Below are 26,463 nucleotides of genomic sequence, written 5' to 3'. Positions count from 1 at the left end.
AGCGATGTTTCTTCCCGCTCTAAGCTGGCAGTGGGCGCCATTTTGCTTACACCGCATGGCGCGGCCTCTGTGGACACGGAGAGACCTGAGCCGGGTGGGGCACCTCGAGATGAGGTTATTTCAGGAGTGGCTAGCACCGGACAGGATTTGGGTGCCCAGGGTGAGATTTTCTCCCCGGATTTTGTGCTTTTGCTGCATAAAGCATACATGTTGAAAAGAGCCCTTCCTCAGGGGTCGCCTGAGGCTCCTCTGATTGCCCCCCTGATGGATTCTGGCCTGGGACTGCCCAGTGAGGCTTTTTTCCCGGATGCTTGGCCTAAAGATAAGCGCAGAAGGGTTAATTCCCCTTCAGATTGTGGTGCACCTCTCCCCCCCCCCCCCCCCCCCCCCCCCCCCCCCGTGGTCGGGGTGTGAGGATTCGGAGAACTCTGACAGACGTTCTTGGTCTGAGGAACCAGAGTCAGGTGCGGATTTACCACAGGATCTGGATGATCCCTCCGCGGTGAGGATTTTCCACCGTGATGAGCTGCCAGCGCTTATTTCAGATACCCTGCAGGCCCTCTCGATTGAAGATCCTGACAGTGGCATGGCCTCCTCGGGTAATCCCAGGATGGCTAGTACCAAGAAAGCTGCTCGGGCCTTCCCTTTGCATGACTCCATCCTAGAGCTTGTTTCGGCTCAGTGGGCTGACCCCGAGGGACCTTTGAGAGTTTCCAGGGCTATGGGGCAGTTATTCCCTCTGCGTGAGGGACATATGGCTCGTTTTCAAATGCCTACAGTGGATGCCCTTGTCACTGCGGTGACAAAGAGAACTACCCTCCCTGTTGAAGGAGGTGTTGCCCTGAAGGATGTTCAAGACCGTAGGCTGGAAACAGCATTGAAACAGTCCTTTGAAATTGCAGGTCTCACTGTTCGGGCGTCTGCATGCAGCTGTTATGCTGTGAGAGCCTGCCTAGCTTGGCTGCAACAGGCAGTGGCTCAGCCCGGAGATGGAGCGGAGCCCTTCTTGGATGTGGCTCCGCGGATGGAGGTGGCCTTGTCTTTTCTGGCTGATGCACTTTATGACCTTGTCAGAGCTTCGGCTAAACAAATGGCAGTAGCAGTGGCGGCTCGCCGTCGTCTGTGGCTACGACACTGGGCAGCGGACATGGCCTCTAAGCAAAGGTTGGTGAAGTTGCCTTTTCAAGGACTTCTCCTATTTGGTGAGGAGTTGGAGAAAATTGTGAAAGGCCTGGGTGATCCAAAACCCCAGCGCTTGCCCGAAGATAGGCAGAGGCCTTCCTCTAAGGGCCAGGCGGTCCACTCCTCGTACAGACCTCGCTTCCGTGAAGCTAGAAGGTACCGCCCGGGGCGTTCTGCTGGGTTCACTTCACGTGCCCGTGGTCAGCAGAGGAACTCCTTTCGCTCGGACAAACGTTCCGCAGCCGGTGGCTCAAGACCAGGAGTTCAGGGGCGACCCTCTCAATGATGGTGCGCCGGCCCTCTCCTCGATGCCTGTCAATCGGAGGATGGCTTTCCCTCTTTGTCGAGGAGTGGGCCAAGATTTCCTCAGATCAGTGGGTTCTGGACCTGATCAGAGATGGATACAGAATAGAATTCAACGCCCCAGTAAGAGACGTGTTTGTGGAGTCCCGATGCGGTTCTGCCGTCAAATGGGCGGCGGTGGAGGAGACTTTACAAGGTCTGATTCAGTTAGGGGCAGTGACCCCGGTGCCTCCCGCTGAGCAAAGATGCGGCCGATACTCCATCTACTTTGTGGTGCCGCGAAAAGGTGGGTCCTTTCACCCTATTCTGGACTTAAAAGAAGTGAACAAGTCCCTGAGAGTGCGGCATTTCCACATGGAATCCCTGCGCTTCGTCATTGCGGCGGTTCAGCCAGGAGAGTTTCTCACGTCTCTAGACCTGAAAGAAGCTTACTTGCACATACCGATTTGGCCCCTGCACCAGATGTTTCTGAGGTTTGCGGTGTTGGGAAAACATTTCCAGTTCAGGGCCTTGCCTTTTGGCCTCGCCACAGCTCCCCGAACCTTTTAGAAGGTAATGGTGGTAGTAGCTGCTTTTCTCAGGCGAGAAGGTATCAGGGTTCACCCGTACCTAGGCGACTGGCTCATCAGAGCAGACTCTGCAACAGAGAGCTTACAAGCTACAGCCAGAGTGGTCTCAGTACTGCAATCTCTAGGCTGGGTCATCAATATGGCCAAACATCACCTGTCCCCTTCACAATCTCTAGAGTTTTTGGGGGCCAGGTTCGACACAGTCTCGGGCTATGTGTTCCTACCCGAGCTAAGGCGGTGCAAGCTTCAGAATCAGGTCCGTCTGCTCCTGAGGATGCCCCGCCCGCGAGCTTGGGACATTGTCCAGCTGCTGGGATCGATGACAGCCACGATGGAAGTGGTACCCTGGGCGAGAGCGCACCTGAGACCTCTACAGTATTCCCTACTCCGGAGATGGTCTCCTATTTCTCAGGATTACCAATGCAGACTTACTTGGCTCCCTGCGGCCCGTCTCAGCATGGAGTGGTGGCTCTCGGACAGCATGCTGCGGCGAGGAATGCCGCTGACGCTCCCCGTTTGGTGCCTAGTGGTAACAGATGCCACCTGAAGGGCTGGGGCACACACTGCAAGGGGAAGCATGCCCAGGGTCTATGGACACCCGAGGAGTCGGAGTGGTCCATCAACCGCCTAGAGTTGAAAGCGGTGTTTCAGGCGCTTCTGGCCTTTCAAGTGACCCTGGAAGGATTGGCTGTCAGAGTGATGTCGGACAACACAACAACGGTGGCCTATATAAATCGACACGGCGGAACAAGGTGCAGAGCACTAGCCGCGCAGGCCGAACTGATTTGCCACTGGGCCGAGCTGCATCTTCAGTGTCTGTCGGCAGCTCATATTGCAGGTCAGAGCAATGTGCAGGCCGATTATCTGAGCAGGCATCAGATCGATCCAGCAGAATGGAATCTGGCAGACGAAGTATTCCTGCAGATCTGTGCCAAATGGGGCAAGCCCGTGATGGATCTAATGGCGACAAGTGCCAATACCAAAGTCCCGTGCTTCTTCAGCAGATGGAGAGATCCTCGCTCGGCGGGGTTGAATGCCTTGGCTCAACCCTGGCCTCCGGGTCTACTTTATGTGTTTCCCCCATGGCCCTTGATAGGGCGCCTGCTCTTGCGGATTCGGCTGCACCCAGGAGAAGTGGTCCTCATCGCCCCGGATTGGCCAAGGAGACCTTGGTATGCAGACCTCCGACAGATGCTCCTGGAGGCTCCTCTGCCGTTACCTCTGGTACCGAACCTGTTGACTCAGGGACCGGTAGCCATGGAGGACGCCGGCTGCTTTGGTCTTATGGCATGGCTATTGAGAGGGCGCAATTGAGGGATAAAGGTTATTCCAATAAAGTTATTTCCACTCTCCTGCAAGCCCGCAAGCGGTCCACTTCCGTGGCTTATGCCAGGATTTGGTGCCTGTTTGAGTCTTGGTGTGCTTCCAGAGCCATTGCTCCAATGCGGGCTCCTGTCTCGCCGATTCTGGACTTTTTGCAGGAAGGTGTACAAAAAGGCTTGGCCTATAATTCCCTGCGGGTGCAGGTGGCAGCGTTGGCCTCCCTTCGTGGTAAGGTGGAAGGCGTGTCTTTGGCTGCTCACCCAGATGTGGCACGGTTTCTTAGAGGGGTGCTTCGGCTCCGACCTCCAGTGCGAGCACCCTGTCCAGCTTGGAACCTGGGGCTAGTTTTGAAAATCCTGCAGGCATCTCCTTTTGAGCCGCTTCGGCGAGCATCAGAGAAAGATTTGACACTGAAGGCTGTTTTTCTGGTGGCCATTACCTCGGCGAGACGGGTGTCAGAGCTCCAGGCGCTGTCCTGTAGAGACCCATTTCTGCAATTTTCAGAGTCCGGAGTCACGGTTCGGACCGTGCCTTCCTTTATGCCTAAGGTGGTTTCAGCCTTTCACCTAAACCAGCCTATTTTCTTGCCCTCTTTTTCAGAGGAAGAGTTTCCAGAATCTTTTGGGCAGCTGCACCTTTTGGATGTGCGCAGGACTCTGCTGCAGTATCTACGAGTTACTAACTCTTTCAGGACTTCTGATCATCTGTTTGTTTTGCTATCCGGTTCTCGCAGAGGGTCTCCAGCGTCTAAAGCCACTATTGCCCGCTGGCTTAAAGAAACTATCTTTTCAGGAGGAGAGTCACTGCTTAGATCAGTTGTCTTAGTATTAGATAACAAAAAAACAGAAGAAACCAGTCTTCGCAAAAAGAAAAACAAAAACAGCGAAGATGATTCACAGGAACAGAAATAAAAATAAAATAGTACAAAAAAATAAAAATTATCAAAATGTAAAAATAATCAGAAAATATGTATTAAAAATATAAATACATTAAAAAGACGACACTTTGGTTCTGAAAATTAAAAAATGAACTTTATTAGTCATAAGATAGCAGGGAGACAGGGACTCAACACAGCTGTGTTTCGGCCATACAGGCCTGTGTCAGGAGTCTTCTCACCGTATGTAGATTTGCCCGAAGCAAAGTCGAGCGGGGACGATCGGAGTAGCGTCTCATGCCAAACGGTTTGCATTCTTTGACATGAGACGCTACTCCGATCGTCCCCGCTCGACTTTGCTTCGGGCATGATTTAGCGCTACGATATCCAAAAGAGATTTATATATTTCTCCAACATTTGGATAGAATTAATAATCTACATACGGTGAGAAGACTCCTGACGCAGGCCTCTATGGCCGAAACACAGCTGTGTCGAGTCCCTTTCTCCCTGCTATTTTATGACTAATAAAGTTCATTTTTTAATTTTCACAACCAAAGTGTCGTTTTTTTAATGTATTTATATTTTTAAATACATATTTTGTGATTATTTTTACATTTTGATAATTTTTATTTTTTTATTTTTTTCTACTATTTTATTTTTATTTCTGTTCCTGTGAGTCATCTTCGCTGTTTTTGTTTTTCTGTTTTTTTTAGTATTAGATAAGGCAGCCAGTCTTAAAACATTTGGTTACTACTTTTGGGTTTGGCGCAAGATTTGCTAAGAAAGAAAAGAAGGAATATTCTATAGGCTATTTGGGCTTTATAAACTGCATTGGGGACAAAAACTTTGAACTGAGGTAGATCAGTTGCAAGGATACAACCCTTTGGGGACTGGGAGTTGAATCTAAAGAGACACTCTAACTTGAATCCACAGGACCCAATAATGGCTGCAAGTGACAATCCATAAGACCATGAGCATCATCAATTATTGTAATCCCAAGCAGTTTCATTTTGATTTTTCTTTTCCCCATGGTGTTTCCAAGTCCTCATGCCCTTTCTGTTCTTCTGGGAGATAACCCCAGATTATATATATGGTGCTAAAAAATGTGTTAAGATGCTAGTCTAAAGATACTTTATTAACAACTAGTTAATCATAAATACTGTACACCAAAAAAAGGTTTTATATAAATAATATATGGTGCTCAGAGTGATTAAGTGCCTCACACTAAAAGTATAAATACCTATTCAATGCACTTAATAACCAACATCGCACTGGGTGCCCTCTCTTTAAGAGAAAGATCATACAACATCAGTTAGTGGTGTTAAATCTGCTCTCAAGAATGTCATCTATTTGACTATTTACTCTTTGGTGTCCCCCTGAGAGGGATGTTTGTACCCTTCATCTTGAGTGGAAGGATTTCAGAACGCTTTGCTCAAATCGTGCAGTCCATAATCACAGTGCATTTGGTTGAACTGTGCTGGCCAGTCTGTCTTGTACTCTTTTTGATGTGCTGGTTGTTCCTAAACAATGGACAGTACATAAATTGATGAGCAGCCCTGAACTTAGAAGTCACCCATTTGTGTGCCTTTCAGTTTGACTTGTCAACAACAACAAAAAAGTCATTCTCATCCCCCTATAATAGGTGTTTTCCTGGGTAGCAGGTTTTTGAGATTTCAGTTCCCCCAACTCCCCGAGAAGCTGAGGGAGAGTGCTGTGCATGTGAAAAAGCATTCATGCTGTAAAGAGCTCTGAGAGAGCTGTTCTGTCTCTTGCCACATCATCTGCTTGTATGACTGATCAATCCTATTGTTTATGGAGAATACTTGTTATATATAAGCAGCTTTGCTTTCCTTTGGTAGTTTTACAATTTTCATAAGCAAAAAAGTCTGTGTCAGTGTTAACTCAATCCCTTCTTGTAGTGTTTGTTTTCCTTATTTGTGGTGTTGCTGAGCTGAAAATATAGGACTAGGAAACAGAAGGGGAATGTAAAACTCAAACGAAAGAATGAAATGGAATACATTCTTTCAGAAAACGAGGGATTTTTTTTCAGGTTACATGACAACATAAAAAATAATCTAATACTATTCTGACAAATCAACATTTAATTTTTAGTTTTGCTCTCCTAAAGTTGGCAGCGAGCGTCTAAGTGTAAAAGAAAATGTTTCCTCTTTTGTGGAAAGTGCTAAAAAATTACTTAATTTTGATAGTTTTCATCAGCTCTGAAGTGGTTCTAGACCCTTAGAGAATAAACGAATCTAGTAGTGACTTTATTTATATATTTATTCACGCAGTTCTTTAGCCCATCCTCCCAACCATGCCCAGAATGGGTTACAAGATTGCATTCATAATAAAACATAGTACAGTACTTAACAGAGACATTCAAGTATCAATTTCAGCTAACAGAGAGCAATTCAATACAGTACCTCCTCAACATGTATCATTTAAAAAACATATTCCACCCATTAAAGGCACATGCAAAATGTGTTAAAGAACTTCCTGAACTTAGTTGGATCTAGGACTTTTAAAGTTATTTCTTCCAGCCTTCAAATAGAAACCTTGTTTGACATAGAATCAACATGAAATTGAAATTTTGGCAAAGCAAATAGCTTTAATATTAAACTGACCTGATGAAGAAGACTTAGAGGCATATTTTCAAAGCACTTAGCCTTCCAAAGTTCCATAGGTTTCTATAGAACTTTGGAAGGCGAAGTGCTTTGAAAATGAGCCCCCTCGTTCCCTAAAGTTGGTCACAGATGTATTAGTCTGCAAAATGATATTCAGCTATATGTTTTTAATTATTTCTATATATTATGAAGCTTCATAAGCTCAACATCAGAGTAGGGGCAGAGTCATTGCCATTCATTCCTGTGTTGAGAAAATGATCATTAAGAGGCATATTTTCAAAGCACTTAGCCTTCCAAAGTTCCATAGAAACCTATGGAACTTTGGAAGGCTAAGTGCTTTAAAAATGAGCCCCTAAGGGAATGGTTGTAGTCTGACAAGAAAATGTATATAAGTTCATAAATACACTAAAATTAAAAGGGTACATTAATATGGAATAAAATGTATTTTAAAAGGGTACATTAATATGGAATAAAATGTATAAGTAGATCTAAGGCATGCTTAAACTTTGTTTCCGTGGATTGTTTTTATAGATTTGATATACCACAAATATATCTAAATTTAAAAAACAGAAATAAAGTGCAAATTGTAAAATCAAAATGTACACAAATGATAATTGCAATATGTAAATCTGAAATAAATGATGATATTAAGTAGTGACAGATAAAACATTTCATAGTCTGATGCAACTCTCAACCACTGCAGCAGAAGACAGTCTTGACACTAAAATATGCTGTAAGCTAGTCCAAGAATTAAGCATAGCCAACAAGATAATTGATGTAGGCTAATCTGAAATAGAATCTGTGTTAAACACTTCCCTAAATAACCATGTTTTGAGGAGGAAATGCTGAGTGGAGGATGGGAGGAGTGATGTTGGAGCAGGGCGGGGGTGGTGTTGAATGGGTGGATGAGAGGGGAGGAAACATAAAAGTGGCAATGCTGGACTTGGGAGAGAGGAAAAGAGGAGGAGGAGCAATTGTGGACTTGGGAGATGGGAGGAAAGGGCATTGCTAGACTGGGAGGTGGGAATGATGCTAGATGGGAGGGAGGGAAGAGAAGTAGGGGTAATGCTGGCCTGTGGGGGGTATAGTTGTTGCTATGGGGTGGTAGAGGGTGGCACAAAAGATGGCATGCAATCTCTTTGCGACCCTAGTTTCAGCCATCCGATCGAGCTTATGGCTTGTTGCCCTGGAAAATTTTGCCCATCCCTCTCTGCTGCTTAAACTCCCTATCTCCTCAGCCTGATCCCTCTCCCCACCGCTTAGCCTTTCCATCATCCTGACTTGATCCCTCTACCAATTGCACAGCTTCCTTTCCCCTTCCATTGACAGCAAAAGAAGCATTTAATGAGACGACATCTCTTGTTGTTGTAGGACCGGTCTTGCAATAAAAGCTGTAATTTTACAGAGGCTGCATGGTGGATAGAAGGATTGGATCAGGATGATGAGGCAGAGCAGTTCTACAGGGTAATATGAGACAGTTGTGGAGAGAGCGATCAGGCTGAGTTAATAAAGAGGCTGAGCCACGGGGTTGGCAGACTTAGCAGCTACAGGGAACTCCTGTGATTGGGGTGAGAGAGAGGAAGTGTCTTTAGGGGGGAGGATTTGAGAGAGGAGAAAGTCTGTGGAAGGAAGAACATGTGAAAGGGATAACAGCCAAGGGATGTGTGTGTAGAGGAGAGTTGAAGGCTCTAGAGGGCCAAGCAAGGGGTTATCAGGTGCATACAGAAACAGAACTGTGGAAAGAGAGAGAGATATTTATTTATTTATTGCATTTGTACCCCACATTTTCCCACCTATTTGCAGGCTCAATGTGGCTTACATAGTACCGTCAAAGGCGTTTGCCCAGTTGGTGGATAACAAATACAAAGTTGTATAGTGATCGTATGATGTATAAGTGGAGGGTCGAAATGGATGAAGATTGCGTGTTGTCCTGTGCGATCATAGTATATGGAAATAGGACTGAGGAAAAGTTGAAAGAGGGGGAGTGGGAAGCTTGATAAGGGCTTAAGGGGGGTTCAGAACTGTAGTTAGTGAATGAACGAGAGTTATAGAATGGTTGATGAGGGTTTGAAAGGGATGAGTACAGAGAATAGAAATTGGTGGTTAGGAAATGAGTGAGGGAAATGTGGGGAAGACAGTGGGATGTGAAGGGTTGGGAAGGAGATGAGAATGGGAGATAGAAATCTGGAAGGATAGGTAAGAGGTGAAAAGAGGGAGACTGAGAAAGAGAATGAGGGTAAAACTTGAGCCCCTCTTAGCTTGCCCTCTTTGTCCACTATCATATACTTTTAATCTAGTCTTGCTGCATTTTCTTTGAGTATCAGTATCTGTAGGGCATATACAGATTACACCCTTTTTGGGTGTAACTGGGGAATGTCACTCTCAGTATAAATTATGGAATGATATGAACATCAGCCCTTTAGCATTAGACAGTGCACTGTTGGAAAGGAAATATGTTCCCGTTATCTAGGATCTGCGTCCTCATGCCTAAGATATGCTAACAAATACTGACACAACACCCCAAAGATATTATAAAAATAAATTACATATTTATTTACATAGCAGCTAGAACAAAATAGAAGGCAAGAATAATGACAACGATGATCTTATCATAAAAACAGCTCAGAGCAAGTGCACTCGAGCCCTTAGGCAGGCTTCTAGTTCAGCCAGCTGTTCTTACCCCAGAACCCAATCATACAGCAATTACTTGGCAGCCGGGGCTGCTGAGGGGGGTGGGGGGCCAGACTCCCCGGGCCTGGCATCAGACGGTTCTGCTCTCTGTCTGTCTCTCTTCTGCTCCTGTGTGTTGGGACCCGGGTGATTGCATTAACATGATAACCCGGGTCCCGGTACACAGGAGCTGGAGAGTGACAGATCGAAGGAGGAGCAGACTCAGGAAGGTAAGGGTAGGGGGCGGCAGCGGCCTGGGCCCGACTCTATCTCTTGGCAGCCCTGATGGCAGCTATACAACCTGGACAGTGATGGTACATGATGTTTGGCAGGTGGCATAATGTTCCGCAGGCAGGCTATCAGGGCAGGCATGCAGGGCTGCACTTCAGATCATATGGAATGTGAGCAGCCATTTGCCTGAAATATGAGCCTCTTTCAAGCAGAAATTGCAGGCTGCAGCTGAGTAGGTGATATGAATTCCTGGTCTTGCTGTCGATATACAACAATTTTGTTTGTCTCTGATGTTGTGGCTTGAGGAGCCATAATATTGTCCCACTGGCACCACGTTGAATGGGCACTTTAACCCTGAAGTCATTGTTCAAGAAAACAACTGCTTACTTGGGTGAGGACGAGCCTCAAAGTCTGCAACATGAGCTTGTGAATTCCCTTTGTGGTGATGTAATATGGTTTATTCTCCTTGTCCACCAGCAGCCTTGATAATGTTCTGCAATGTCCTTGCAGATTGCATGCAAGTCTGAAGCCTAACAGGTAACTGGCCTGGCAGTGGAAGATGAAGTTAGCCAGTGTTTGTATTTTAATATCAGGTTGGTAATGCTTGAAGGTGCCATGTATTAATTCTGTATAACTTTGTTATATTGTGGCATGAAGTGCTGCATATAGTACCTTTTGCTCCTGCATATCAGGGCTGTCTGCTACCTATGACCTCAATTTGCATCAGGCTGTGCCCAAAGGAGCTGTCTTTTCTTAGCTGACTCCAATTCAGGATGTTACTACTATGGCTGCAGCAGGATGCCTGATCTTCTGTTGCCAACACATCAGCGATTGTTCAGCCACAGCTCCTGTTGTCTTCGATGCTGGCAGAGTTTGGGCCCCTGCGTCAGAACACGTTATATTGCAGAAGAAGTTAATTTATCCTATTCTACACGGTTTGGTTGTCCTGTTACATTATTTCTCCTACAAACCCTGGCTCATCTTTGGATGGTGGGGCTTTGCCAACCTGTGGATCACTCTTTGTTCCCTCATTTTTGCTGACTTCCTGTTCTTTTGTTTGTGCATGCACAGATATATATGGGTGGATAGACAAACAGACAGATAGTGTTCCTCAACAACAGACACTTTCTCTCTCTTTTTTTTTTTTTTTTTTGAGAAATATTTCTCAAAAGGCATAAATGGGATTGAATAAACTTCAGAAAGTTAGCTACATTCCAGGTTAACTTTCCTCATGTGCATTGGCAGGTGATTCACTGATTCGTATGCACTCTTCTTTAAAGAGCCTTTTAATCTGGTGTCTATCCCAAATCCCTCTCCCCCACCTCCACCTCCTTCCCACATTGGCACAGAAACATAAGTTCTTCCAGCCTCTCCTCTCCCCCCCCCTCCCACCCAGCCCATAGCTCTGTCTCATCTCCAAATTCAGTCCCCCACTGAAAAATCATAAAAACTCCTCTTCATGACGTTTTTCTCTCTGGCCTGGACTGGGCACTCTTCCTTATCCATGGCCCTAACTGGTAGGAATCATCCACAGTCAAATCTGCATGGCAAATGTAGTCTTGGTTTGGCCAGCACCACTTGAATTATGGCACTGGAAGAATATAAGTAGCTGAAGATTGCTCCTGCCCAATATGGAATTGGGGGGAGGGGCAGGGTTTAGACAGAGAGAGTGCCTCTGTTATGTTTGGGGGAAAGAAAGTAATCAGGGTTGCCCACCCAAAATTAGATCAAGTTTCAAGTTTATTAGGGATTTACTGTCCTGCCCATCAAATAATAATATCTGAGCGGCTTACAGTCTAAACAAGGAGGAAAATGAAGTAATAAAACTAAAAGAGACTAAACATAACAGGGTAGGTGGGGTGAACTACAATTCAGATGGTAAAGAAGGGATTAGTACACAAGGAGGAGGCAAATCATTCAGGCTCTTTTCCAATCAATGGCTGTAGGATAGCCTGAGGCTAATTTCTGTTTTTAATAGTCACAGTTTGAGACGTGGGAAGTTCATGTTCTTGTAGCCAGTAGTATGCCTGTGTTACTGGCCAGGGAAAATGCATGTTCTTGAAAATGCTGGATTTCACTAAAGCAGTTACTCTCAGTCCAGTCCTCACCATACACCTAGCCAGTTATATCCACAGTGAATATGCATGCAAATCTGTCTCATGCATATTCCTGGGTTGAAAATCACTGTACTAAAGGCTTAAATCCTGCGTTCACAGGGGAAGTGCTAAACATGCACTAATTCAGTTTTATTCACTATTCTTTTACTTCACTGTACAAGCGCTAACATTGGTCCAAGTCAGCTTTAGTTTCATAACAATAACATTCATTACAACATTCTTCAAAAGCTTTGTTGAAACCCTCCAGCTTAGAAAAACATGGCCACTTGATCTCCCAGTCAAAAATGCTTAGCTTTTTGAGGAGCGGAAATATTTTGGCTGTAGATCAAGATGCATTACTGTTTATGGGAAATATGGAAAACAGTTGGAAAAATGGGAAAAATAGAGATATAACTTCAGCCAAAATGTTTATCTTAGCATATAGAACAGAATTTAGTGTATCTCTTAAAAGAGATATTTTTTCTGATATATTTTAGTAAGTTTCATGACCTGGCACTTTTCTATATGGAGAACAGATCAGCTTTGCTTTTCCCTCATATGACCTGATGCATTAAGGCTTTTTTCCCCAATCTGTATTTACTGGAAAAAAAGCTTAGTGAATCAGGGCATTAGTCTGCTGTGTTCTGAACTTGGCAGTCTGAGCAATTAAAACAGTCCAGAAATAACATTATAACTTATTTTTTCATAAAAGCCACCAAGCCAAATGAAGATCCATAAGTAAGGGTGTTCATCAGGGTTTCTGCTATTTACATCAGCAGTCATATTTTTGCATGGCAGTACACTACATTGAGCCACCAGACTTGGCCCACTATGAACTTTTATGATCTAGAACAGTGATTTTCAACCTTTTTTCATCTAGTGGTGCAAAAATGGTCAAGGCACACCATCAGTTTTTTAAAGGATATATACGTTATTTAATAAACGAGTATTAAGATTGTGTTTAAAGTTCAAGAATTACATTTGTTGTTAGTGTGTTGTGTTTCTAGTTGAATGTTTTTATTGAAGACACAAGTTGGCAATTGGACAACAAAACACTTCAAAGATAATGGAAACAATGCTGAAGGAAAGGATAGTGAATTTCCTGGAAGCAAATATGTTGCAAGATCCGAAACAACATGATTTTACGAAAGGGAAATCATGCCAAACGAATCTCATTGAATTCTTTGACTGGGTGACTGGAGAATTAAATCCAGGGATGTACTATAGACATAATCTACCTAGATTTCAGCAAAGCTTTTGACACGGTTCCCCACAGGAGGCTCTTAAATAAACTTGACGGGCTGAAGATAGGACCCGAAGTGGTGAACTGGATTGGCGGAACTGGTTGGCGGACAGACGCCAGAGGGTGGTGGTGAATGGAATTCGCTCGGAGGAGGGAAAGGTGACTAGTGGAGTGCCTCAAGGATCGGTGCTGGGGCCGATTCTGTTCAATATATTTGTGAGTGACATTGCCGAAGGGTTAGAAGGTAAAGTTTGCCTTTTTGCGGATGATACTAAGATTTGTAACACAGTGGACACCCGGGAGGGAGTAGAAAACATGAAAAAAGATCTGCAAAAGCTAGAAGATTGGTCTAAGGCTTGGCAATTAAAATTCAATGCGAAGAAATGCAAAGTGATGCACTTAGGGAGTAGAAATCCACGGGAGACGTATGTGTTAGGTGGTGAGAGTCTGATAGGTACGGACGGGGAGAGGGATCTTGGGGTGATAGTATCTGAGGATCTGAAGGCGACGAAACAGTGTGACAAGGCGGTGGCCGTAAGTAGAAGGTTGCTAGGCTGTATAGAGAGGGGAGTGACCAGCAGAAGAAAAGAGGTGTTAATGCCCCTGTACAAATCGTTGGTGAGGCCCCACCTGGAGTATTGTGTTCAGTTTTGAAGGACGTATCTTGCTAAGGATGTAAAAAGAATTGAAGCGGTGCAAAGAAAAGCTACGAGGATGATATGGGATTTGCGTTACAAGACGTATGAGGAGAGACTTGCGGACCTGAACATGTATACCCTGGAGGAAAGGAGAAACAGGGGTGATATGATACAGACGTTCAAATATTTGAAAGGTATTAATCCACAAACGAACCTTTTCCGGAGATGGGAAGGCGGCAGAACTAGAGGGCATGAAATGAGATTGAAGGGGGGCAGACTCAAAAAAAAAATGTCAGGAAGTATTTTTTCACGGAGAGAGTGGTGTATGCTTGGAATGCCCTCTCGCGGGAGGTGGTGGTGAGGAAAACGGTAACGGAATTCAAACATGCGTGGGATAAACATAAAGGAAATCCTGTTCAGAAGAAATGGATCATCAGGAGCTTAGCTGAGATTGGATGGTGGAGCTGGTGGTTGGGAGGCGGGGATAGTGCTGAGCAGACTTGTACGGTCTGTGCCCTGAAAATGACAGTTACAAATCAAGGTAAAATATACACAAAAAGTAGCACATATGAATTTGTCTTGTTGGGCAGACTGGATGGACCATGCAGGTCTTTTTCTGCCGTCATCTACTATGTTACTATGTATAACGAAATTAGCCACAAATAACATGCTTTCAAAATCATGAAAGTCACCTTTCAAAAAATATTCTGATTCTAGTGTTATCTGAGCCATAGCAAAATGAAACTCTCCACTACAACCTTAAAAAAATCTGAACATGCATATACAAATATGTTATACAACAGTAGCACTAATTCCTATGATTCAAATAGCAAGAACCCTACAATGAATAGGCAGCACTACAAGTATTACACTGGGCTCAAAAACATCAATACATCTCCTACTGGTAAAACAAAACAAGTGGAACAGATACAGATCTCTACACAGAAGGTACATGCCCACAGAATACCATATCTCAGTCACACGCATAGGCGCCCGATATAAGAGGCTTGGAGAGGCTAAGCCTCTCCTGCTGTGCTCTGAGGGGTTTAAATTGTTGATTTACCTCCATCCTCCAGCAGGACCTGCAGTGAAAGCCCTCTAGCCTTGTGTAACCAGTTGTAGAAATTGGTTTATGGTTTAATTTGTTTACTTTACTGCTGGGAGAGGAGGGGGGGGGGGTTGGCTGGAGGTGTCCTGGGTTGCCAGGGAGATATTTAAGGAGGATGACTTCCTGACCTGCACTGAGGACAGATAGCAGCAGAATCGGATACTGGGCCAGCATGATCAGAAAAAGTCACCAGACAACAAAGGTAGAAAATATCATTTTATTTTCATTATGGTGTTTGGAATATGTCCACTTTGAGAATCAGGTGCTCAACTTTAAAAGTTTATATTTATTTACTTATTTATGGCATTTTATCCCACATTAAACATGAATTAGGGTGTTTTGTGGCTCTACATGAGAATTGTGATGATATGATCCCTTGTTTCATATTGTTGACGGTCTGCATTTTACGTATGGGTGGTATATTGGTGTATTAGGTTCTGCCCAGTGTAATATTTATGGTACAGTAAGGTTCTGAGTGTGTTTCTGCACAAAGCTGTGCATAGTGTTTTGCAGTTGAGCGATTGTGCTTAGAATATGCTTTGAGCAACCACTTTGTTCTTTGACATATGATACATATCTAATATCTAAATTTAATAAAAGGTATTAATTGTGACTTTTATTTTTATTTATTTTTTCTGTGTGTTATCAGACAATTATGGATTTAAGCTCCACCCCTGGCCCCACCCCTAACCCCGCCCCCTTTAGCCTCCCCAAACAGTTGGGCCACCGACTGCCTATGGTCACACGCAAAACACATACAGACCCTCACCAAATACAGAACAGGATCACAAATTAGAAATAGAGATATACAGACAAAAATTGAACTGGGAACCCCAAGAAGGAAAACCAGACATGTACCACATCATGGGAGAAATAAAAGCAGAAATTCTTGTCCTCTTTTACAGAACATAAATACAAAGACATCCATGATGCATGTTTCCTAAACTAACATCCTATATAATAATTCTCACCGCCAACGTTCTAATGTGCCTGGTACCGTGGCTCCCTCGGAGGTGGTCTGCTAGGCAGTTTAGAATACACTGACATCAGTGATGTCACTGACAGCTGATTCCAAGGCAAGGGGAGGAGTAGGGAAACACGCTCCGCGTGTTTCCCTACTCCTCCCCCTGCCTACCGGTCAGTTCTCAGTGCCCCCCCCCTCGGCGCATCACCCAAGCCCCTACCCCCCCTCGGGCACATCAACTCCCTCGCCACTCGCAGCTGCCAATACTAACACTGTCCGGCTGCTGCTGCTTCTCCTGTGGAGCAGCAGCGGCCGGTACAAAAAGAAAGAAGCCAAAAAAAGATTTTTAACCTGAAACGCAGCTCCGTAGACAGCCATCTGGCATTGGCTGTCGTCACTGCAGCCGCTCCTCCTCTCCCCTCCACGTCACTGCCCCTGCAGGAGGATCCCGGAGGAGCGCAGTGACGTCAGAGGGGAGAGGAGGAGCGGCTGCAGAGATGACAGCCAATGCCAGATGGCTGTCTACTGAGCCGTATTTCAGGTTTAAAATCTTTTTTTGGCTTTTTTCTTTTTGTACCGGCCGCTGTTGCTCAACAGGAGACGCAGCAGCGGCCGGACAACGTTAGTATTGGCGGCTGCAGGTGGCAAGGGGGTTGATGTGCCTGGGGGGGGGGGGGGTAGGGGCTTGGGTGATGCGCTGGGGGGGGGGAGGGGTTTGGGTGATGTGCCGAGGGGGAAGGGGAGGGTCGCTGGACATGGATGGCTGCAGGGGGGGCAGGGAAGAGGGAGGTGGGGAGGGGGTCCTGAGACCAGATGGGTGGCTGCAGGGGAGGGCAGGGGAGACAGAAGGGACGCTGCAGGGGGGGCAGGGGAGAGGAGGGTCACTGGACATGGGTGGCTTCAGGGGGGCAGGGGAGAGAGGTGGGTCGCTGGACATGGGTGGCTACGGGGGGGGGCAAGGGGAAAGGAGAGGAGGGTCGTTGGACATGGGTGGCTGCAGGGGGGCAGGGAAGAGGAGTGTCGCTGGACATGGGTAGCTGCAGGGGGAGAGGAGGGTTGCTGGACATGGGTGGCTGCAGGGGGGGGCAGGGGGAGAGGAGAGTCGCTGGACATGGGTGGCTGCAGGGGGAGCCAGGGGAGAGAGGAGGGCCGCTGCACATGCGTGGCTGCAGGGGCAGAGGAGGGGGGTCCTGAGACCAGATGGGTGGCTACAGGGGGGGGGGGGCAGGGGAGACAGGAAGGACGCTGCAGGGCGGGGGGGGGAATTACCTTGCTAGTGCCCGTTTCATTGCCTACCGAAACGGGCCTTTTATACTAGTCCTATATAATAAAAAGCACCTCCAACATTCTGAAGCTGACTCTGTGGCAGTGTAGGGTTCGTAAGTCTGTAGTTCAGCGTTTCATTGGCTCTCACTGTCCCCGCCCTCACGTCGAGGAAACGGAATGCTGCATAGTTGCCAAGCAAACAAACGCGACGTCACAGGAACGAAGAACAGACAGACAGAACGGAACTTGGAGGAGGGAAGTGGAGTGGATTGAATCTCTAACAAACAATCATATACTGGGAGGTATGAACATCAGTGGAGGCAAGTGCACAGAACGGAAGGGAAGACAAACATTTAATCACTTTGTCACTCACACACATACACACACACACAGACATCACACACACACATAACTCAATCACTCTGTGTATCTCTCTCTTACACTGTCTGTAAAACACACTGTCACTCTCTCACATGGGCAACTGTATGTTGCATTCTCACGAGTAAGGAGCTCTTCTGATGTGATTGTTAAACAGATTGAAGGGCCTGAACAAGGAAACCTTTTACCACATTGTAACCCAGTTTACACAAAAAATATTGTATATAAAGAAATCTTACACATGTAACCAACAATTATATTCAGAATACAACTGTGGAAACATTAATGGCAGGAACTCATTACATTGCTAGCGCCCGTTTCATTGCGTTTAGAAACGGGCCTTTTTTTACTAGTAGTTAATAAAGTCAAAATACTTTTTTCTACCTTTTGTTGTCTGGACATTTTTCACATCATGTTGATCCTAATTCTTCTGTTCTACTTTCCTGTTTTCTGTTCTCTTTTCAGGGGTTGCTGGCCATTTCTCTTCTCTCCTCCTGTCTTGTTCCTTTCAGTATGTCAGAGACAGAAATAAGGGATCTTTCTCCTTTAATTATTCCCTCCCTTTCTTTTTCTGCCTCTCACCTCAACTCAGATTTCAACTGCTTTCTCACCCTGCAGTCCTCCATCTACGTTTTTTACTTTTCAACTATCTATCTACTTCCATCGCCTTCTCTTATCCCCTAGCACTCCCAGTTCCCATCTTATTCCCATGCCTCCTAATCCCTTCTATCTTTCCTTTACTCCCCATTACTGCATTTTTACCCTCTGTACATATTATCCTCTTCTTGCTCATCTTCTTGACAGTCCTCCATGACCCCTCCCTTATGGTTTCCTGATTCCCAGTTTCTCTCCTCCCTCCATCTCTTCCCCCCCCCCCCCCCCATTTGTTGGCCAGCATCCCTTCGTCTCTGTTCTATCCTTCCCTCCCTCCCTGCCCCTGTGAGCCAATATCTCTTCTCTCCCTGCTCCTGTGGTCCAATTTCTCTTCTTCTCTCTTCCCTCCCTCCTCGCCCTGCCCTTGTGCTCTAATATCTCTTCCTCTCTCTTCCCTCCCTCCCTCGCTTCCCCTGTGGTCCAATATCTCTTCCTCTCTCTTCCCTCCCTCCCTCGCTTCCCCTGTGGTCATATATCTTTTTCCTCACTCCCTGCCCCTGTGGTCCAATATCTTTTCCCTCCCTCACTGCTCCTGTGATTCAGTATCTCTTCCTGTCTCTTTCTTCCCTCCCTGCCCTTGTGTTCCAACATCTTTTTCCCTCCTTTGCCTCAGGTCCATCACATCTTTGAATCCATCAATTCTTCCCTTTATTCCGTCGTCCATCACTTCTTTTTCTTCCCCTCTACCCCTTTGATCCATCAATTCTTCCCTCCTCCCCCTCAGGTCCATCGCTTCTTGCCCCTCTTTTCGTCTGGTCCATGGTCTCTCCCCCTCTGCTTCTCCAGTTTGTGACTTCTCTCTCTTCCGTCCCTAATTCCCCTCCACTCCCCAGGTCCAGTATTTTTCTCTTTCTTCCCTACCCTTCCCATAGGTCCAACATTTTTCTTTTTCTTCCCTTCCCTGCCCTTCACCTCCTCATGGTTCCAGGATTTTTCTATTTCTTCCCTTTCCTCTCCCCTGTGTAAACCTCTCTCTCTCTCTCTCTCTCTCTCTCATCCCCCCAGTCATCCTGTCTCCAACCCCTGCTCCCTCTCTCTCTCTCCCTCCCCCCCCCCCCCCCCCCCCCCACCCGGCCAGTCTACCTTAAACCGCAAGCCAAGGAGGTTCCCCAGAAAAGGCAGCAATTCACCGCCGCTGCTTGGAGCCTCTCTTCTGCTGCAATCTGCCCCCTTCTGACACAACTTCCTGTTTACACATGGGTGGACCAGGGCAGAAGAGACCCCAAGCAGGCCGCAAGCAGCGGCGGTGAATTATTGCTGCTGCCGGGGATCTTCCTTCAAGATGTAGTTGGGGGGGAGGGGTGCATTGCGTTAGGAGAGTAAAAGAAACAGGGAAAAATGCAGCGACTGGCCTCCTGTTGCTCTTGGGTCTTCGGTTGCCGGAAGTCAGTCTGCTTCTGCCCGTGGCACACCAGTTGAAAACACTGATCTACATCATAGCTCTTAGCACTTTGTGATCCAGTCTCTTTTCTCCTTTAATACAGGTACAAAGACAATAGTCACTAGTGAGGTTGAACTGTGTATTTCATCATTTTAATGACCTTTCTAAAAAAAATTTTTTATGATATAAGTGTTGGGAAAGTGTAGTTCTGCCTATGGTTGAGAGTTAGTTTTATCAATATTTTTATTTTATTCTCAAAATTTTAGTACAATCCACTTTAGAACTTTGACTTCAGGTGGGCTATCAAATTTGGTAAATAAGCATTTTAAAACAACTTCTTGATCGTATTTCTAGTGTAGGCTTGGAGTCCTGTTTAGCTTGTCAGAGTGTATTGGACTATGAAACAATTTTATTCTCTTTACATGCTGTTTGCATTGATATTTAGGTACTGGGATACTGCCATACCAGTGGATTAGAACTTGACAAGGTAGATAAATACTGTACTTAAATTATAAGAATATGTAAAAAAAAAAAAAGTATAACTCTCTTGATGGAGAATTGGGCAGCACATTAGATGGCCTGAAAGGTGATACACTAGAGGTCATCAACTTTATGATGGCAGCAACATTACATTTGGTTAAACTGCCCTATTCAATGCTTTAGAATGGTTTATCTTAAATTTATTGGTAGTCCTTGCTAATTTCTTCATATGTTATGTTGGGGAGATTTGCAAAGGCATTTATCTTTAAATATGATCTTTTTCAGGTTGCAGTGGTGAAACTGAAAAATGCAGATAAAGTATTTGCCATGAAAATATTGAACAAATGGGAAATGCTGAAAAGAGCAGAGGTAAGAATAAAAAAAAAAAGTTGAATAGATCCCATTTAGTAGTTGCACAAATTGAATTTTACTAAGACCACATTTTGTCCAAAGGGGTTGATGCAGTAAGGATTTTGAACATAATCCTGTAAAAGATAGGAAGCCTATGCTCATTGACAAGGAGTATGGAAGCACTATCATATTTACAGTCAAAACACAGTTAAGTTAATTTGATCGGGGGCTTTGAATTATCTTTAACTATGGAACTGGCTTTGCTGAATGGGTGAGTGCGTGGAATAGAAGGACAATTAGACAGGTTGATGGTGTGCTGGCCTTTGCTGTGGACTGAATGGCTTTGGTGGCACATTAGTGTTCACAAAAGCCTTCAACACTACATCTCAAAAACGATATAGTAGAACTGGAAAAGGTACAGTGAAGGGCAACCAAAATGATTAACGGGATTGAAGTAGGAAAGATTAGAGGTTAGGTCTCTTTAGCTTGGATAAGACACAGCTGAGGGGAGATATAATTGAGGTTTATAAAATCCTGAATGGCGTGGAACAAGTAAACATGAATTGATTGTTTTACTCTTTCAAAAAGCACAAAGACTAGGTCACTGTCCATGAAGGTTACATAATGAAAGAAGAAACATTTAAAACAAATAGGAGAAAATATTTTTTTGCTCAGTGTATAGTTAAGCTCTGAAACTCTTGCTGGAGCAAGTGGTAGAAGGAGTTAATGTAGTTGGGTTTTCAAAAGGTTTGGGCAAATTCCTGGAGGAAACGTTCATGATCTATTATTAAGGTAGACCTGGGGAAAGCCACTGCCTATCATTGGAATAAATTAGCATGGAGTCTTGCAACTTTTTTGGACTTTGCCAGGTACTTGTAGCCTGGACTGTCCACTGTTGGAAACAGGATTCTGGGCTAAATAGACCCTTAGGCTGACCCACTAAGACAACCGTTATGTTCTTATATGCCGTGGGCTGTGAGTGTGTTCCATCTCAGACTGCTGCTACTTTAGGTTCGGGTGGGGGTGGGGGCAACAAGATTCTGCTGCTGCTTCAGGAAAGACAAGCAGATAGGTAGGAAAGGTACTACTTGGGGGGGGGGGGGGGGGGGGGGGAATTCTGCACATTGCAGAATTTGTGCAGAATTCTTCCAAGGCACAGAATTGTTTATAGGCCAGTGAGAGATGGAGCCAATGTTGAAACTCCTCTGGTTCTGTGGCCTTCCTTCACCACTCAGCTCTTGTGTTTGCTGTCAGTGGTGCCAAATTCCTGTACTGTTTTTGTGAGATTTTGAGATTGACACAGGATTTTGAGTGCCGAGCTGATCACAGACTATAAAAGCCAGGTGGTGCAGGAAGGCCACGATACCAGCGGAGTTTCATTGACATCTACACGCTTGAGCCTCTGGATTCAAAGACAGTGCTGGGAGTAAGACTGGAGAGAGGGAGTTCAGGGGAGAGAAGCTGCGAGAGGGATTTAATGGGGAAGAAAAACAGCTAAGAGAACATGGTGGGAGGAAGCAGAGGATAATGGGAGATGAGCTGGAAGAGATGAGGGTAGGGAATGTAGGGAGTTGGAGGTGGGGAGCTGGAGACACCAAGGGTTATTTATTTATTTACAAAAATTTATAAGAGTACAAATGCAGGAGAGGAAATGAACTGCAGGAGACAGCGAAGAGCTAAGGACACCAGTGGATAAAGGGACGTGTAGAAGAGGAGAGGAAGATCTGGAGGAGACAGGTGTTGGGGAGTGCTGATGACACAGAGTAAGTGGACATGTACATGAGAGGAGGTGAACTGATGAAGATGGGGGGAGCCTTGGAACATTAGGGAGTAAGTGTTTATTTATGGGAGGGGAGATGACCTGGAGGGGGACTGGATAAAGGGGACATATAGTGGGGAGGGGCAAAGAAGAACTAGAGGAGGCAAGGGGTATTGGGATGTGTGTGTGTGGAAAATGAACTAAGATAGAACATGATGAAGAGAGATTAACTGGGGGAGGAGAGAGTGTTGGGGGGAGTGAGATGAGGGAGGTGGAGAAGTATGTGTTTGTTTGTATATAGGAAGAATGATCTACTGCTTTACAATTAGGACTGCTGGATTTCATGTATTTACACACGGCAGAGCAGGGGTGTAGCCACAGGTGGGCTTCATCCTTCCACTTTAGCCTAAGGCCCACTCAGCAGCCAGCTTACCATTTGTGTAATTGGCAGAGATCCTGAAGCTTAGACAGCTGAAGATATCTGGAGTCCACTGTCCCCAGTAAGCAAAGCATGGTGGTCAATGGCAGCATTTTGAGCTGTCGGCGCTGGCACCGTAGGCATGTTCAGTTATTATGCATACTCAGTTCATGCACTAGAACTGGTCATGCCTGTGGTGCCAGTTTAGCACAGGCTGCTGTCACTGAGGTCCCTGTTTACTAAGGTGCACCAGTGTTTTTAGTTTGTGCTACAATTAGCACGCGCTGAACACTAGATACCCATATATTCCTATGGGTGTCTCTAGTGTTAGTGCGCACTAAAACAGCTAGTACACCTATAGCATGGGTGCCATGCTTTTCTGAGTGGGAGTATTGGACTCGGCAGCCAGCTTTACCATTCATATAGCTGGCAGAGATCCCGAAGCTTGGATATTTCTGTCAACTAAGAGTATTTTAATTAGTGATTTTGATAGGCTGGGGGGGGGGGGGGGGGGGGGGGAGAGGAAGTTGGTGCTAACCTAAGTGTTTCCATTTATCCCATTTGACCCTCTGTGCGTCCCCTCGTCCACCCCATTTTTTTCTGGCCATGATACTGCTGGTGGATCCCAAAGTAGCACTGATTTTTTTCAGCTGCTGACAATTGTAGGAACAATTAGGAACTGCTGTGATGCCATAGGTATTGACAGGTGCAAGAAATTGGCGCTTCCTGCTGCTCAGAGCTCCCCTTGGATTCCGTGAATTGCTATAATAACTGTTGAAACCTTGAAGCCCTAGATATGGTGCACTGTCAGTTTACCTCTTGGTGAAAATCTGCATCAAAAACTTTAAAATTATATGCTTGAGAAAGAATTTTTCCGTTTAGAAGTTTATCTTTCAGAGGCAATATTTATTTTGTATTAATTTGGACAAGTATAGAATACAGAATTTTAAAAGATAATGTTCAGGATTAGTATTTTTTTGCACAGAATTGCATACAAGTAGAAAAGGGAGGGGAAATGAAGGGGCATGTAAGCTGGAGGTCATAGGCACCCGGTATAAGAGGCTTGGGGAGGTTAAACCTCCCCAGCCGCAAGCCCCAAGAGTCTCTCTCTCTCATATCCCCCCACTCCCCGATGCAGCGTCTGTCCCTCTCTGTGGTCCCTCTAATTTGATTTAGATCACCCATCACTGCCGGTAGCGGCACGCCAACATCGTACTACAGCTTGCTTTGGGGCTTCGGCCTGACGGCATTCCTTGTGACATGTCCTGCCTCCTCTGACCAGCCTTCCTTATGATGCGTCCTGCCCTCGCGGAAGCAGGAAGTTTGGTCAGAGGAGGCAGGACACGTCACAAGGAATGTCGTCAGGCCGAAGCCTCGAAGCAAGCTGTAGTATGATGTTGGCGTGCCACTACAGGCAGCGATGGGCAATCTAAATCAAATTAGAGGGAACCAAAGGGAGGGAGTTAGAGGGATAGATGCATCGGGGGGGGGGGGGGGGGGATGAGAGAGAGCCTGTCAGTACAAAGCCCCGAAGTGAACTGTCTTAGTTAATCCATGCTACCAGCGGCGATCTGATCAAATTAGAGGGACTATAGGGAGGGAGCAAGAGGGATAAATGCATTCGGTGGTGGAGGGGACGAGGGAGAGGGGTAGACACTGCATTTAGGAGGGAAAGAGGGAGAGGGATAGATACTGCAATGGGGGGGGGGGAACAAGGGAGAATTGCTGGATGTGGGTGGATGGAGGGGAGGGCAGGGGAGAGAGGAGAATTGCTGGAGATGGATGGAGGAGAAGGCAGGGGAGAATGGAGAGTTGCTGGACATGGATGGATAGAGGGGAGGGCAGGGAAGAGAGGAGAATTGCTGGACATGGATGGATGGAGGGGGTAGGGGAGAGAGGAAATTTGCTGGATATGGAGGAGAGGGCAGGGGAGAATGGAGAGTTGCTGGACATGGATGGATGGAGGGGAGGGCAGAGGAGAGGAGAATTGCTGGACATGGATGGATGAATGGGGGCAGGGGAGAGAGGAAATTTGCTGCATATGGATGGATGGAGGAGAGGGCAGGGGAGAATGGAGAGTTGTTGGACATAGATGGAAGAAAGGAGAAATGTTGGACAAGGATGGAGGGAAGGAAAGACAAAGGAAAGATGCACACGGATGGAGTGGAAAGGAGAGAGGAGAAATGCTGGACATAGATGGAGGGGAGGGAAGACAGGAAGTACATGCACATGGATGAAGGGGAGTGGAGTGAAGTGAGGAGAAATGCTGGATATAGATGGAGGGAAAATTGCTGAATTTAAGTGCTGGATTGGAACACTTTGAGGGCAGATGTTGAAACTGGAGAAAGGATAGGGACAGGGCTACAAATGGTAGACAGGACACATAAGGGGTACAGAAGAATGGTGGACATGGTGAGAGAAAAAATGTCAAATGGAAAGAAGACACTGCATAAAACAGAACACACTGGAACCAAAACTAATAGAAAAACTAAATTTATTTATTTATTTATTTATTGCATTTGTATCCCACATTTTCCCACCTCTTTGCAGGCTCAATGTGGCTTACATACATCATGAATGGTGGAAATATATAAGAAAATGGGCATTTGGTCTTACAGAAGAATCTTGGGTAACATGATAATGATAAAACATGATAGTAGTATAACAAGCTGTTGCGTTCTCGAGGGCCTTGGCATTCTGTCAGGTCCTCGAGGCAGGACTGGAGTTCGTGAGCCCTTGGGCCACTGCCGAGGAGCGGCAGGCAAGACCACCTCGGGACTGGAAACACAGAAGAGCAGTACTGGAACTCTGGACTGGAGTAGTACAAGGCGGGCAACTAGAACAGATGAGACAGGAACAGCTTCACCTGCACCTAGCCACCGTTCCTCCAGAGTTGAGCTCCGAAGTGCAGGCGGCCGGCAGGACTTGCAGGATAAGGCAGGAACTGAAGATCCAGAGGACCCACCCTGGGTCTGGGATACACGAGGGCGACAGGGCACAGAACTAGACTCAAGACAGTGTGCTGCTGCACAGCCACTAGGAAGACCCAGACGACAGACCAAGGAACACAAAGCGTACAGAAGCTAGCAGGAGCAAGGACTAGGGCAGCAAACACACTAGGCAGAACGGGGATCCGGGAATACCCACAGGGTAAACCCTCTAGCTAGGTGGAGACAGGATACAGGAATAATCCCCCAGGAAATACACACTAGCTAGACGGATTCAGGATATACACTCAGGATATGCACACAGGATATACAAGCAGGGTTCAGGATAGGCAACAGAGCGAACAGAGTAAACCAGGAAGAACAGGCCAAGGGTCTGAAGCCACAGCCACTCCCCACACCAAGTGGGAACTCACAAAGGCTAAGGCTTCACATGCAGACAGAGAACAAACACGGACAGAGGCTTCACCCCAAACACAGAGTAAGCCAGGAACAGAGGCTTCACCCCAAACACAGGGTAAGCCAGGAAGGACCCACAGTCCACAGACAGACAGTGGCAGGGAAGGCCCCCCACGGAAGGACAACAGATACACAGACACAGAAAGAAACTGGGCTGGAACCCACAGAGAGGCTAAGCAGTAGTGCAGCAGACACTTACTAACCTGATCTGGCCTAAGAGCATAACACTTATGCAAAGGCACTGACTGCAAGCACAGCACTTCCTTATGAAGGCTCTCACTGATGAGTCACCAGCAGTAGGACAGAAGCAGGAAGTACACTGACCCCAAAGAGAGGCTTGACACACATAGGAAGTGAGCCCACAGGAAAGACAAGCAGGAGCCATCTTGGAAGCTGGCACAGAGCCGGTGGCAGCCACCTTAGATGCTGGCTCCCTAGAGAGGCATAGCCCACACAGGTGAGGTCTAGTGAAGCAATCAGCACAGAGACTAGAGACAAGACAAACACAAACACAGACAGAAGCCAGCAGAGCTGCTGACCCCCAGAA

General features: G+C 46.1%; 1 protein-coding gene across 1 annotated transcript in view; it reads left to right on the top strand.

The window, feature by feature from the left end:
• LOC115465558 (serine/threonine-protein kinase MRCK alpha-like) overlaps positions 1 to 26,463 on the top strand; it is an 806,479-nt gene that overhangs the window by 185,247 nt on the left and 594,769 nt on the right. The window contains 1 exon segment of the mRNA XM_030196108.1: positions 20,270 to 20,353. Within this exon segment, the coding sequence (XP_030051968.1) occupies positions 20,270 to 20,353 (84 nt within the window).

This window comes from Microcaecilia unicolor, chromosome 3 (genome assembly GCF_901765095.1).
Source record: "Microcaecilia unicolor chromosome 3, aMicUni1.1, whole genome shotgun sequence".
In the NCBI taxonomy this organism is placed as follows: domain Eukaryota; kingdom Metazoa; phylum Chordata; class Amphibia; order Gymnophiona; family Siphonopidae; genus Microcaecilia; species Microcaecilia unicolor.
Note: the sequence above shows the minus strand (reverse complement) of the source record. Positions and strands in the feature narration are given on the sequence as shown.